The 13,171-nt window shown below is 50.4% G+C and overlaps 2 protein-coding genes across 8 annotated transcripts in view; one reads left to right on the top strand and one right to left on the bottom strand.

Moving 5' to 3' along the window:
• Fam168b (family with sequence similarity 168 member B) overlaps positions 1-6,860 on the top strand; it is a 42,632-nt gene extending 35,772 nt beyond the window's left edge. For 2 of the 4 annotated variants that reach the window (XM_063258781.1, XM_063258782.1), the window contains exons 5-7: positions 34-232; positions 1,910-2,039; positions 2,493-6,860. In XM_063258781.1, the coding sequence (XP_063114851.1) occupies positions 34-232; positions 1,910-2,022 (312 nt within the window). In that variant the 3' untranslated portion in view covers positions 2,023-2,039; positions 2,493-6,860. The remainder of the gene's footprint in view (positions 1-33; positions 233-1,909; positions 2,040-2,492) is intronic. The other 2 variants (XM_063258784.1, XM_063258783.1) reach the window with 2 other exon arrangements.
• Positions 6,861-7,377: 517 nt separating this feature from the next.
• Arhgef4 (Rho guanine nucleotide exchange factor 4) overlaps positions 7,378-13,171 on the bottom strand; it is a 71,105-nt gene continuing 65,311 nt past the window's right edge. Inside the window, exons 4-11 of one of the 4 annotated variants that reach the window (XM_063258773.1) lie at positions 12,934-13,119; positions 12,683-12,862; positions 11,998-12,230; positions 11,658-11,787; positions 10,450-10,581; positions 9,649-9,907; positions 8,942-9,019; positions 7,378-8,428 (exon numbers count right to left, since the gene is read on the bottom strand). In XM_063258773.1, the coding sequence (XP_063114843.1) occupies positions 8,277-8,428; positions 8,942-9,019; positions 9,649-9,907; positions 10,450-10,581; positions 11,658-11,787; positions 11,998-12,230; positions 12,683-12,862; positions 12,934-13,119 (1,350 nt within the window). In that variant the 3' untranslated portion in view covers positions 7,378-8,276. Of the gene's footprint in view, positions 8,429-8,588; positions 8,825-8,941; positions 9,020-9,648; positions 9,908-10,449; positions 10,582-11,657; positions 11,788-11,997; positions 12,231-12,682; positions 12,863-12,933; positions 13,120-13,171 lie in introns of those variants that run through there. The other 3 variants (XM_063258774.1, XM_063258775.1, XM_063258776.1) reach the window with 3 other exon arrangements.

Raw genomic sequence — 13,171 nt, 5'->3', positions numbered from 1 at the left:
TTGGGTCTCAGTAGCTGTGGCACCCTGTGTTAGTTGTCTCTTTTCTCCTCACAGCAGGGCACGTACTACACACAGCCACTGTATGCCGCACCCCCTCATGTCATCCACCACACCACCGTGGTGCAGCCCAATGGCATGCCAGCTACAGTGTATCCTGCCCCCATCCCTCCTCCCAGAGGCAGCGGCGTCACCATGGGCATGGTTGCCGGAACCACCATGGCCATGTCAGCAGGTGAGTCTTTGTTCCTGTGTGTCTCTCCTGGGAGGCTTGAGTCAAGTGACCTCCCTTGTGGAGTGTAGCTGAATAGCAACCTGAATGTGATAGAGGCCATCTGTGGTGGGCTGCTCGGTTATAGTGCGGACTAAACCTCTCTGGACTTCCTTTACATGAGCTGTCTTTTGTCGGTCAAGCTGCATCAATAAGCATGTGTTTATGAATTTAGGAAGGTTGGTCTTGTGTTAACAGAATAGTTGCCTGTGGAGGTTGGTTGGTATTTATCTATTTTACGTCCCCAGGCTTCCTGTATGTCAGGAAAATAAAAACCATGGTAGGGGTAAGACCTTTGGCTCACTAGGGTCAACATGTCTCCACAGAGATAGGGGAGCCCTGGGGACTTATCTCATGATGTCTTGAGAACTGGTTCATCTCCAGGTCACATTAGCCAAAGGCCTGGGCCCACACAAGTTACACTTGGTTGCCCATAATACTTTTATCCCCTGAACTACTTCAAAAATAAAGAAATTGTGCCAGAGAAGAAGGCATGGAAGAGTCCATGTGCTCCTGCTCAGAGTCTCCATTTCCGTCGGCTTCCCAGCCTGTCTGTCCCTGCTGAGCAGACTGCAGACTGAAGCTGCCTGCCTTCAGCCTATGCCTGTAGGGAGTATGAACAGTAGACGTTGGCCCGTTGCTTCTCCTTGGACAGTCTCAGGTGCTGAGCCCCTGCAGTTACAGCAAAATATATTCCTTGTCATATAATTGGAAGCTCAGGGCGTTTGGAACCCTATCACATGTTTCTTTGCCCTTCCCATTTTTTTTTTTTTTTTTTTGGTACCAGGGATTGAACTCACCACCTTGTATTTGCCAGGCTGGCGCTTATGTCACTGAGCTAAATCACTGGCTGCCCTTTCCATACTAACTATTTTTTTAGCATACAGTTTTTGTTGTGTTGTTTTGTGTTTCTTATTGAGACAGTATCTTGCTATGTTGTTATGCTGGCCTTGGACTTGTGGCAGTCCTTCTGCCTCAGTTTTCTGAGTAGATTATAGGGATGCCCCACCATGTGTGGTATAGTACACAGTTCTCCAGTGCAGGCATATTCACACTATTTTTTCCTTTTTTTTTTTTTTTTTTTTTTTGTAAATCTGAAACTTGTTTACATGTTAAGCAAAACTCACCTTTTCCACTGCTCACTTCCTCTGGCAACTAGCATTCTGTGTTTTGCTTCTATGAAGTTGACAATTGTTAAATACCTCATCAATGGAATTACAGTATTTTTTTGTCATCAACTTTTTTTATTTACCTTTTTCACTTAGCATTATGTCTTTAACTTTCAGGTATGTTGTAGCATGTATCAGAATTTCTTTCCTATTTAAAGTTAACAATAACATTGTAAAACTTCTGTAGCTTCCCATCTGACTCATAAAAATCATTGTGCAAATTCTGTGAGGGGAAACGCAGACCCTTTTACAGATGTGTTATGGGTGGGAGCCTGCTGTGGCTGTACATGTGTACACTCTCTGGAGAATCTCATGAGTCTTCTGCCCATGTGCTGGGTTGGAACCGTTCCCGCCTTTGCACCTGCCTCTGGACAGAGAGGCCAGGCTGCCTATCTTAGTGGAGCTTCGTGCAGATGTGGGCCATGCTGCATGTAGGCCTGCCTTATGTGCCATGTGCTGCTCTTTGTTCTAGGTACCCTGCTGACTGCTCACTCCCCAACTCCGGTTGCCCCTCACCCAGTCACCGTGCCCACATACCGGGCCCCAGGAACCCCGACGTACAGCTATGTGCCCCCTCAGTGGTGATCACCCTGCAGACAGATGTAAGTGGCTGCAAAGGCTGACGGGGCCTGGCCCTGGTGAGAATGCGTTTCCTTGAGAATGGCAAAGCTATAAGCATTGACGAGAAAAATGCACCCTTGAGCCAAGAGCTAAGCATAAAAGCAATGTTTTATACTTTGGTTTTTATTGGGACTTCACAAAATAGATAGCCCATGAGTACCTGTTTGTCTGTTTGGAGATGGAGTCTTGTGTGCTACCACACTCGGCCGGTGTGTGTACTTCTTACACTGTGCACCTCAACCTTACTGAAATGTACTTACATCCCCTCCTTTGCCTGCAGAAAAGAGGGAAACCCTGGTCTCGGTGGTGGGCGGGAGCCAGAGTCAGCTGCTTTGTCCACGCGGCCCTCTCTGGCAGCCTGGCCCTTGCTATGGCAATTCTCTGAGTGGTATTCTAGAAGTGCTGTGTGTGACTCTGTGTCTGTTCTCCCCCAGGTTTGAGGATGGAGCTGTGCAGTCACATCATTGAGGTTCTACAGCTGGTGCTGCAGGCTTTGTGCCTCCAACCAGGACTTTCTTCTTACTGCTCTCCACACTTAGCTAAACACGACTCCGTCCTGGTCCAGCAGGTCCCAGTGCCGTTAGTTTCCAGCTAACTCTGTGGGTTGGTCTTAAAGCAAATCCTGTTTTGTGGTCTGCCTGGCAATTTTTAGCTAACTGTAATAAGAAGGGAGTATTAATCTATTCTGAATCATATCTAGTTGAATGCATGTTAAAAACACAAAAACCAAGCTTGCTCAATCTACCTGCAGTGACTGATGCAAAACCATCATATGCAAAATTCAAAGGAATGGACATATATTTTACAACTTGTATCACTAATGCACTGTTGTAATGTATGCAGTCTTACTGTTAATAAGTGTTCAAGTGAATTTCTTCATAGAGCATTGAATTACCTTAGATGATTCTTCAGCCTTTTGAGGTTGATGTGGGTAGCCAGCTAGGGATGTGGACTTTTAGTTTTCTGTGGTCCGTTTCTTTGACACTGATTGCACCAAGATGGAACTGCAGGGACAGAGAGAGTGTAGGGAGGCTACAGTGGCTCAAGAGCAGTGGTTATGGGGTGTCCCTTTCTGTTCAGCCTTGGAGGGGTCAGGCATAGGGACATGCTTCAAGATCATCATAAAACATTAGAGCGGTGTGGCCAGGACACTTAGGGGCGAGGGTGGTCTGTGTTTAAACCAAGTATTTTCTCTGCCATCTAAGTTTTCATTGCACATCTCTTACAAAGAAGGATGATGTTTTTTATATCTTGTGTAGAACTAGATTATTTTCCTGGGATGGAAGGTATGTGAAAGAGAAACAGGCCCATTTGGAGCAGGTATCATCTTCTCCTTTAGCTTAGAATGTCATTCCATGTCGTCTTTTCCCAAGAAATGTTTGAGTCAGTTAAAAAAAACTTATGTGTTGCTGTTTCTTTCACACAGAATGGCAAAGATACCAGCTGTGTGTTATGGAGGGTGTTGTATACTTACAAATGCTTAAAAGGGAACAAAACTATTTTAAATTACTCCTGTTTATTGAGAGGCAAGATCATGACTAGGTCTGCAAATGTAAAGATACAGCTTATCCTGAGGTTGTCCACATGATGACGACTTGACTCAGCTCCTGTCTGGCTTGTAGATGCCTAGGATCAGGGAGCCAAGGGCTGTGCCTAGAGGGTGGGCCTCTTCTGCCACCTCTTGGAGCTGTAGGCACTCGGTGCCAAGCATGTGGGACAGCACATGCGGTCTGGCAGAAGTGGAAAGCATTTGCCTGCTGATGTCTGTTATAGAAAAGATTTTGAGTTTAAAATCTGAATGTTGTACATAAGAAATCAAGAGGGGAATTTTTTTTTTTTTCCTAATAAGCCTGACTGAGTGACAGGAGTGGCTGTCTGTTCTCAGTGGGGTCAGAGGGCTAGAGGTTGAAAGACTTGCTCCCTTTTAGGGGTCTGTCAGGTGGGGCAGGTGCACCTTTTCTCCCACTCCCATGTTGCCTGTGTGCTGTGGTCTTCAGCTGGGAAGAGAGACCATGCTGCTGCTGTCTGGCAGCTTGGTCAGGGCCCGGGTGCTGGGTAGAGGTCGCTCCATTGACAGCCATCCTGGCTGGCAGGTGGAACCCTTGACCACTGAGCCTTTGGTAATCTTATTTTTTATAGTAAGTACTTGTCGTAACTTTCTGTTTTTTCACATATTATAAATTTGGGAATATTTTTGCATGGCTCATTATAAACAAGAATCCTTATTCCTAGTGTCCATTTACATAGAATGTTTACTCTTAAGTACTTTAAATTGTTTCCTGAGCACTTAACCTGTGTGTGTGTGTGTGTGTATGTGTGTGTGTGTGTGTGTGTGTGTGCACGCACGCGTGTGTGGTGTCATTTACCTTGTGTGTGAGAACACAGAGTTGTGTTCATTTCTGCAAGTCTGTTAATTGCATCTACATAATGGACGATTTGCAATGTTGGTAGGTTCCAAGGGTCCCAGGGACTCAACTGATTGATGGAGAAGGCATTTTCCTCAATTGAATGATAATACACAGGAGAACATATTAATGATTTTAGTGTATGCTTTATAAAAGCCCCTCACAAAAATAGAGACACAGTCATGCCCTTGACCCATAAGGGGTGGTGGTATCCAGAATCAGGACAACATTCTAAGAGCTTGCATGGACTGTCTCGGCCTGTGTGAGAGGGGCACACACACAGTGAGTGTTCTCACAAGTGCTAAGTTGGAGGAAGTTTTGCATCCCCCGATGCCCATTTATACCAGCTATATGAACACCTTTGTTCTCTATAATAAATTTTTCCCCCTTTTGTAAGGCTGAATTGGGAGACTATCAGATACTTCTGCATTGTACAATATGTTTCATGAAAATCTTTCCAATTTTGAAACTTATCAGGGCATCAGGTATCAGATCTATGAATGGTAGATGATACCTACCAGCTAAGAATCTAGACTTATAATAGTAATAAAACTGTCATCGGTTGTATTCTGTTCTAGTAAAGTTAATTAAATAGTACTTGGGTCAATAATCTGTTACAAAGCTGTATAGTTTGGTATCCCATGAATATTGTGCAACATTCCAAGGACTTTTGCTTTTTATACGTGTGACATTTCTGATTTGAGAGATCTTCAGTTGAATTACTTGTTCTTTGAGAAGTTGAGACAGGAAGCAAAAGACCTAGTTCTTGTAGAAATGGGCATCGCTATGGATATCTAGACATTTTTTGTGTTCTCTACCTGCTCCCCTGAGACTTGGGAGCTGCTTCTTCAGCTATGTAGCTGCTGCTGTTCTCAGCACATAGAAACGTAGTTTGTAGCCAATTGGAGGCTGATTGATGTCAAGCAGTGCACATATTCCCTGACACAGTGGTGAGGCCACAGGGCCAGAACCAGTTATGGTAACAAGCATGGAAACGTTTCCAGAACCTTTTATGCTTTAAGGTGGACATCTTTCAAGAATGTTCTTGTTGGTGTAGTTACGGCCTACCAGTTGTTATTCTGTGGAACCCTTTCCCAAGTGCTATGCAAATGTATTTTCAGGAGGCAGGGACCTGAGCTAGGCACCAGGCTGCTGAGTATCCAGCCCCTAGTGCCTTGCTCCATCTGCTGGTGTCATCCTTCTATGATAGGCGGCCAGGAAGTGAGTTGCATGTGTTCTTGGAAGATGTGCCAGTGAGAGGACACACTTTCGGAGGGCAGTTCGGAACACACTGACCTCCATCAGCATAGTCCTTGCATGGGCTTTCCTGATCTGATCGAGTAAATGTCGGCCTGCTTTGCACAGGAACTCCAGACTTCACCTGTGTCTTTGAACATTCAGATACAGTATTGCTATGACCAATTGGGCCACCTTCTCTCATCTGGCAGCTGACAGTTGGCTGCTCCAATTGTAGTTGGCCTGGCACTGCCTGGCGGCACAGGACCTCCCATGGGTGCAACAGCAGGTGGGGCAGCCACTGGTCCTTCTCTCTGGTGCTTTCTAAGGGGGTCTAGTAGGAGTATAGTTGGCTTAGGGAGGGCACAGCTTAGCATTCTTGTTTTGCATAGGTCTGTGTGTGTTTCTCTGCTGCCTGCTGCTCCACCCGAGCTTCTCCAAGGCTGGCAGACTTCTGAGTGCACTGCAGCTGTCGTGCCCAGGTGAGGAGGGCGTGGTCTAGGTAGAAACTTGTAAAGTGATCTTATATGTTTCAAGGTTTGTCTCTCTTCCTATCAGTTCATTTGAAGAATGGAAACCCTGTGTGATAACCTGGCTTTAGTCCAAAGGACTAATAGCTGTTCCTCAGAACCCTGAGACAGAGGAGCGGAATCTCTCCGGGGAGCTGCAGTGTACTTCAGGAGGGTGGGCAGCTCCCTGTCAGAGGGCCTTGGGCTCTGGCACAAGCTGGTGTGCAGTAGTAGGAGGAATGGGGCCGCTGGATGGAGCTTGTGCTCCAGGGGGCTGTGGCAAGGCCCCACCCAGGGAGCCCTGTGGGCTGTGACTGGATGGGAGACATTTCCTTTTTTTTTTTTTTTTTTTAAGTGATTTTTAAATACTGTTTTTTACACTGTTCTCTTGGTACTTTTTTAAGCTCAAGTCAGCATTGTCTTCCAGTGTTAAAGGCGCCCCTTGCCTCTGCGTTGAACTTCCATGTCATATAAAGGAGCGGACCACCCATCCTGAGCCAGTTCAATTAGGTGTCAATTCACACTATTTTAATTTTTTATGCAATCTGATGAGTAGATGAACTCAGATTTAAAATTCTTAAAGGCACGTTTATTGTAACGAATTGTTATGTAATAATACTGCAGTTTTCAATAAAGATTGACTTGTGTTGCATATTGTTTGTTATGATTTCGTCCAGGTGGGCTTTGTCCAGAGATAATTTGGTTTGACTGGGAGATATTGTGGCCTCCCACAAGTTTGGAGATTGCCAGGCATCTGGTCTGCGGGTAGTGTGGCAGGAGAGTGGATACGGGGCTGGGGGATGTCTGTCCAGATGGGACACACAGTGAAGCAGCCTTGGGCTTCTCTCCTGGCATCTGTGACTGCCATGTTCCTGAGAAAAAGTGTGCCTGTTCAGCAGGGAGGATGCCGAGGCCTATAAACATTTGGCAACTCTGGCAGAAAACCCTTGGAGCAGTGAGGAAGAAGAGGGGTAGCCTCCAGGCTCAGGATAGAGGAACAGTGTCGGCTGTGCCCCATGCCTGGTGGTCCCAGGGCTGTATTCCTCCTCACTCGCTCATGTCCAGGCTCTTTTCCTCTTTAGGAAAGGCTAGAGGAGAGCCCTGGTAGCAGGCAAGTAAAGGTGGTGGGTGTGTACGTGGAAGAAAACACAGGCACACCACCATCCAGGTTACTTTTCACCAGTTTCTTTATGAAATCAGTGTGGTTTCTGGCCTGGAGAAGGGATAGTACAAGAGTGACCATCCATGCTGCTGAGTCTTGTGGGCTCCACGCCAAGGCTCAGGCTGTGCCCTTATATCTCTACAGGATACAGGTGCCTTGCTGCACCCCACCACCAGGGCTGGATGGATCAGTTCTGGATTCTGGGCCGTAGAATTCAGTCTTTATGGCTTTTCATGCCTACTCCGGTTTTAGAAAATGCAACAAAATCCAACACAGAAACCAAGTGATTCTGCAGCTGCCTCACAGCTGCAGATGTCACAGAACAGACGTTCCTGTGTGGCTGATGCTTATCCACATCACAAGTGAAGAGGTCGTCAGCAGCCTGTAGAGGGGTTGGGAGGCAGAAGGGCAGCTCTGGGCCAGACATTTGGGGTGCAGAACTGGTATGCCCACTAAGGTTGCAAGGGGCCTGAATGAGCTAGAGGGTAGGGGGCATGGTCCAGCTTTGCAGGAGCCTGGTGGCCATAGGTAGGCCTGTCCTGCCCAGAGACAAGCTTAGGGCTGTGTAGATTTCCCAGGAGTCCTGAGTGGCCAGCACCCTCTTGAGTGTAAGCGGATGAGGATGGTGGCAGGCAGGCTGAAGAAGTGCTGCTCATATGTGTGGAGCCCTGCTTCCCCCTGCCAGATAGTCTCTCCACTGCCTTGTCACTCTGCCAGCAGCAAGGATGAAACCCAGGAGGGGGCACAGACCTGGCACTGCCTTGGAGCCCCAAGCAACTCCTTTGCTCAGCCCTGATCACTTGCAGTTTGCAAAACAGAGAAGGGCCAGGTGGAGAAGGCCTCACGAGGCAAAGCTGGGAGCTGTAGGTAGACAGGGCCACAAAGTGCTGTCGGGTGGGTGCCGGCTCATTTACGGAAGGGTGCCAGCCTGCTGATGCTGTGCCAGAAGGTGGATGGTTTCCGCTGGGGCTCTGTCAGTACCAGGACCTGCTGTTGGGGCCAGCTTATGGGCAGTTTTGGGTGCTTCTGGCGCGTCAGGTAGCAGGGCCTGCCAACAGCTGGGCCAGGAGAAGCAACAGTCATGGGTGCCAAGTGGCACAGGGCAGAGGTGCTCCTTGCTGGGCTCTGCAGGGGACCCTCCCTCCCATTTGTAGTTGGTTTGGCTGCGCAGGTCTTGTTTCCCCAGGGCTGACCATGCCCTGAAGCCTGTGGTCTGAGCCTGGCTTACTGCAGCCTTGGAGGGGATGGAGAATGGCCATGTCCAAGGTTCATGCCATTTGACTGTAGAAATGGGGGATGAGTCTTTCTTAGGCAGCTGTGACAGAACTTGTCAGACAGCCTGGGGAATGGAGCACTGTCATTCTGGGGAGGTCAGAGAGGCAAAGAGCAGGAACAGCTGTAAAATGATCCAGTCTTTATCACTGGCTTTCTTGTGACCAGCCTTGGGAACATACCTGCAGAGGGCAGTGGGCACCTCCAAGGACCCAGGTGTTTTGTGACTTTGCTTTGGGGGTCAAGAGGGGAATGTGACTGGTCCAGGACTGCCAGAGCTAGAACCCCTAGCCACTTACCTTTGGGCTTCCCTGTGGCCTGCTGTTTGCTGGCACTCAGCATGGCCTGTTTCCGCTGCAGCTCTGTGATAGAGAAACCTGGGGAGAGGGCACACACAAGACCTTTTGTCCTTCCCTGTCCACATGCCTCTGTAGGCTGTGGCCTGCTGCCCTCCCCATGTTGAGTCATCCTCCATCCTGCTGTCTATCTGCCCTCTCAGCAGGATGACGGATAAGCCTCTGGAGACCCTCCACCCCATACCGCGCCCCCCCCCCCCCCAATTTGGAGTCCTCTCTGCCGCAGTAGAGGCTCTCCCTAGGCACAAATGAAATGGGCACTGCAGAGTGTAACACCAGGACCTGGGCCCAGGAGGTGGGGAGCTCATGTGGGGAACAGGGTGCTTCTGGAAGCCGGTATCCCTTCACTGCTTCTCCAAGGGTTTGAGCTGCCTGGAAAGGGTCTGTCCCTGCTCTGAGCAGTGGGATGGGGAGTGCCTAGGAGTCTGTGCTTTCCACCCTAGCCAGCTTTGGAGGCAGAAGCTGCGAGGGCCGTTCCTGCTCGTGGGGTGAGGGTGGCAGTGCCTGTGCTGACTGCTGGGACCAAGAGGCTCTTGAGCCTCACTGTGCTAGACACACACTCATTGCTACACAGTGGTCCTGATTGCCTGGCATAGGCATAGTTGGGCTGAGAGGGCCAGAGAAGGGCAAGACCTACCAGGGTTTCGTACCTGTCTCCTGATCCAGGCGCACCTGCTCCCTCTCCCTGGCGAAGGCCTTGAGCCAGTGCTGCTTCTGCTCAGGCTTCCTAGCACAGAGTAGGTGGCTGTCCCCTGAGATGCCACAGTGCAGCCGGAAGGCATTCTTGATGTTCAAGTGGAGGTCACGGTCCTTGCCGTCCTCGAGGTCTACCACTGCTAAGCTGTCCATATCCAGCCTGCCCTTGTAGTACAGCACATCTCGGCGAAGTAGATCCTGCCAGACGCTGTCCTGAGCCCAGGTTATTGCACCCTGGGTCAACCCCCACCCTCAGCCCAGCTCCCTTCCCAGTGCAGAGTGGGCACCTGACAGCCCTGGTACAAGCCTGGATAGCCATATGTCAACCTGCAGGGGCTGCCCCAGAGACTAAGGCAGCAGCGTGCTAGCCACAGTGAAGAGCACAGTATGCATGAGGGACTCCTGTGTCGGCTTCTCTGGGCCATGTTTTGACAAAGAAGCAGAAGCTGCAAGCTACAGAAAGACCAAGGGATGGCTGCAGCAGAGGACCTCGGGATTGGCAGAGGGGAGCCAAGGTCTGTGGGGGATGAGGTGGCTGGAGAAGCAGGCAGGGGTCAGGTCAGCAATGAGGGTGTCTTCAATGGGGCCTTGGCCAGATGGAGAGCTACCCTCACCTCACCTCACCTCTGACAAGGGCTCCCAGGAATGGCTGTGGAGGGCCTGGCAGGCCCTCAGTTTGGGCAGCTATCCCTCAGCTTTAGGGCCCACCCCCCCTGCTCTGCATGGGGCTGGCCCAGTAGGGTGGCAACTTTTACCTTCTTACAGTAGATGAGCTGATGATCAAACAGAAAAAACATTCTCTGCTGGCTCTTGGCTTGAGGCTGTGTAACGCGAGTCAGCTCTCCGGAGTAGATGAGTTCTGAGCTCCTAACTAAGAGATCTTCCCCCTGAGGGACCCCAAGCAGAGGCAGAGCTGAGTATACCTAACCTGGGCCCCTGTGGCTGGCCTCCTACATGAGCCCTGGGGGTGGGCATCTGGAAGGCCAGGGAGTCCTCTGGGTCTTGGAGGTGAGTGCTGATGAGGGTGAGGTAGGTTTGACCTGGGCTGGCTGGCCTTCCAGACCCACCTTTCTGTGGCCTCCGTGGCTCTTGGACAGTGGAAAGTGCCTGTTCCATATTAAGAATGTGATGCTGGGGTAAAATATACACGGTCTTTGAAGATTTAGTGAGAAGCAGAATGTAAAATGTATCACAAATCATATTTTATGCTGACTACAGCTGAAGTGATGGAATTATTATTGAGTTAAACATAGTCACTTTCACCTTTTTTTTTTTTCCTTTCTTTGTTAAAATGGCTACTAGAACTGGATGTGGTGGTACATGCTTGTAACCCTAGTACTTGGGAGGACTGCTGTTGAGTTCAAGGCTAGCCTGGGCTACATAGTAAGTTGAGGACCAGCCTGAACCATGTATTGTGACCCTGTCTCAAAAATCAAAAGATGACTACTAGAAAGTGCAGAAGTCTGTATGATGCTCACGTGATCTTTTGACTGGACAGTGCTGCCCTCAAAAAAAAGTTAGGCTGTGAGTCACCTCTGTAGCCAGTCTTTAAGGTCTTAAGGGTCCCTTTTCCCAGCTTAAATGTATTTTAAAACCCGATTTCCACCATCAGAGTGTCACTGTTTGGGCTGTGCTGATGGGACTCCCTAGTGGGAGTCCCACAGGCTGACCAAAGTCCAGGGACCCAATGTGGTCTCAAGGGCAGAGGAGCAGGGTGCTGTTGAGAAACGCCCTTCTTCTCACAGGCCTCCAGAGCGGGCAGGGAAGACTATCCTGTCTCACAGGGGCAGAAGGCCACCAGCGTGTCTGGCTCTGCAAGGTCCCACCAGTCACCACAGCTGTGGTAAGAACCTGCTTTTCCCTGTGGGTGTCCACTCCTGCTCAGCAGCCTGGCCCCTGCCCTGCCCCCTCCTGGGCTTCCTGAGAAGCACAGCTGTCAGGCCAGGGCCCCACTGCAGCTCACCTCCCAGTCCTCTATAGAACTCTGCCACTGAGCAATTTTGGTGATGTTTTCCAGTCTCCGTTTCCGCTCGTTAATGAGCTGGGCCACGTTTTTCATGGCACGCAAAGCAGCCTCGACATCCCTGAAGTCCCTGGGCAGGACAGATGGGAGGGTGCTGCTGTCTGCTGAGAGCACAGCAGGCGTCTCCCGAAGCCACCCTGTGCCCCTTGGCCACTGAAGTGTAGTCCCAACTCTTCTCCACAAATGCTAGGCATGCACAGGCTATGTCCTCCTGATGTCCCCTCCCCTCCATGCCCACCGCAGCATGCAGAACACAGTGGGTGAGGCCCAGCCTCCGTACCTGTGCTGGGGTGGGGTGTACTTGAGAAGCTCTGCCAGTTGCAGGGGGTACTTGCAGATCTTCTGCACAGGTGTTAGCAGGAAGCCATCCAAGGAGATGTCAATCATCTTCTGCAGTAGCCGGCAGGCCTCAAAGAAGTACATGTACTTGCTGAGCTTGGTGAGCCGAGAAAGCTCCACACAGGCATTGGGGTGGTTGTTGCAGTATTCAGAGTAGATCTGGAAGTCTGCTTGCTGTGTGGCAAAGGGAACAGTTTCTAGGTAGGGTGGCTGGCTTCTGCTTCCTAGGCAATGAGCCACCCATCTGGGGGAACCCGGGCCTCTGGATTCCTTCATGAGCTGGACTAGGGACCTGGGCTTTATATCTGCTTGGTGATGGACCACAGCTATGTGGAGTCATCCATAGATGGGGAGACCAAGGACATGTGTGCCCATCCTGTGCCTCCCAACTTCATCAGTAAGGCCCTTAGGAGATATTTTAACTGTATCAAAAAAACAATCAGTAGTAGCAGTAAGAAGGGCTGTCCAGATCAAAAGGTGCAGATGAGGGTGCAATTGCTTCACCCAACAGGGCCCTCCAGGAAGCAGACCCGAGCCCAAAGCAGAGAAGGGTGCTGATCCCCAGGGGCCCAGCGGGAGCCAAGAGTAGAAGAGCGCCGGATCCCCAGGGGCCGGGCAGAGCTCACGTGCTCCAGGAAGCAGGCGCCAAGCTCGCTGAGGTGTGGGTGCTCACTGTTGAAGCTGCGCTCCAGGGCCCTGGCAAACACCTTCTGGCGCCGATAAATGTCTTCGATGTTGCCGAAGATGGTTCGCAGCTGCTCCTCGCTGAACATGTCGGAGCGCCGGCGGCACTGCCTGAGGTAGCCCTGCGGGCACAATCATAGGGTCAGGGCAGGGTAGGTGTCTCCCCCGCCTGACCAGGGCAGGGCCCCCTTACCTCGCAGATGTCTCGCAGGTGCTTGATGTAGTCACGCTCTGTGCTAAGGATCTCATTGATGACGTTGGTCCGCATCTGGTCCTTGCTGCTTGGTGCTTCTAGCCCACAACCCTCTGCCTCGCCTTGCCGAGCCAAGGGGGCCTCAAAGTTGTCATCCTCAGCTGGCTCGTCCTGGTTCACACGCAGCTGCGGGCAATGCAAGGCCACTCAGTGCCCCACACCTGCATCAGGAGCGCGC

This window comes from Cavia porcellus, unplaced genomic scaffold, assembly GCF_034190915.1.
Source record: "Cavia porcellus strain 051 isolate PalLab524CR breed Dunkin Hartley unplaced genomic scaffold, mCavPor4.1 scaffold_12, whole genome shotgun sequence".
Classification (NCBI taxonomy): domain Eukaryota; kingdom Metazoa; phylum Chordata; class Mammalia; order Rodentia; family Caviidae; genus Cavia; species Cavia porcellus.
The sequence above is the reverse complement of the archived record's forward strand: the minus strand, read 5'-3'. Positions and strand labels throughout refer to the sequence as shown.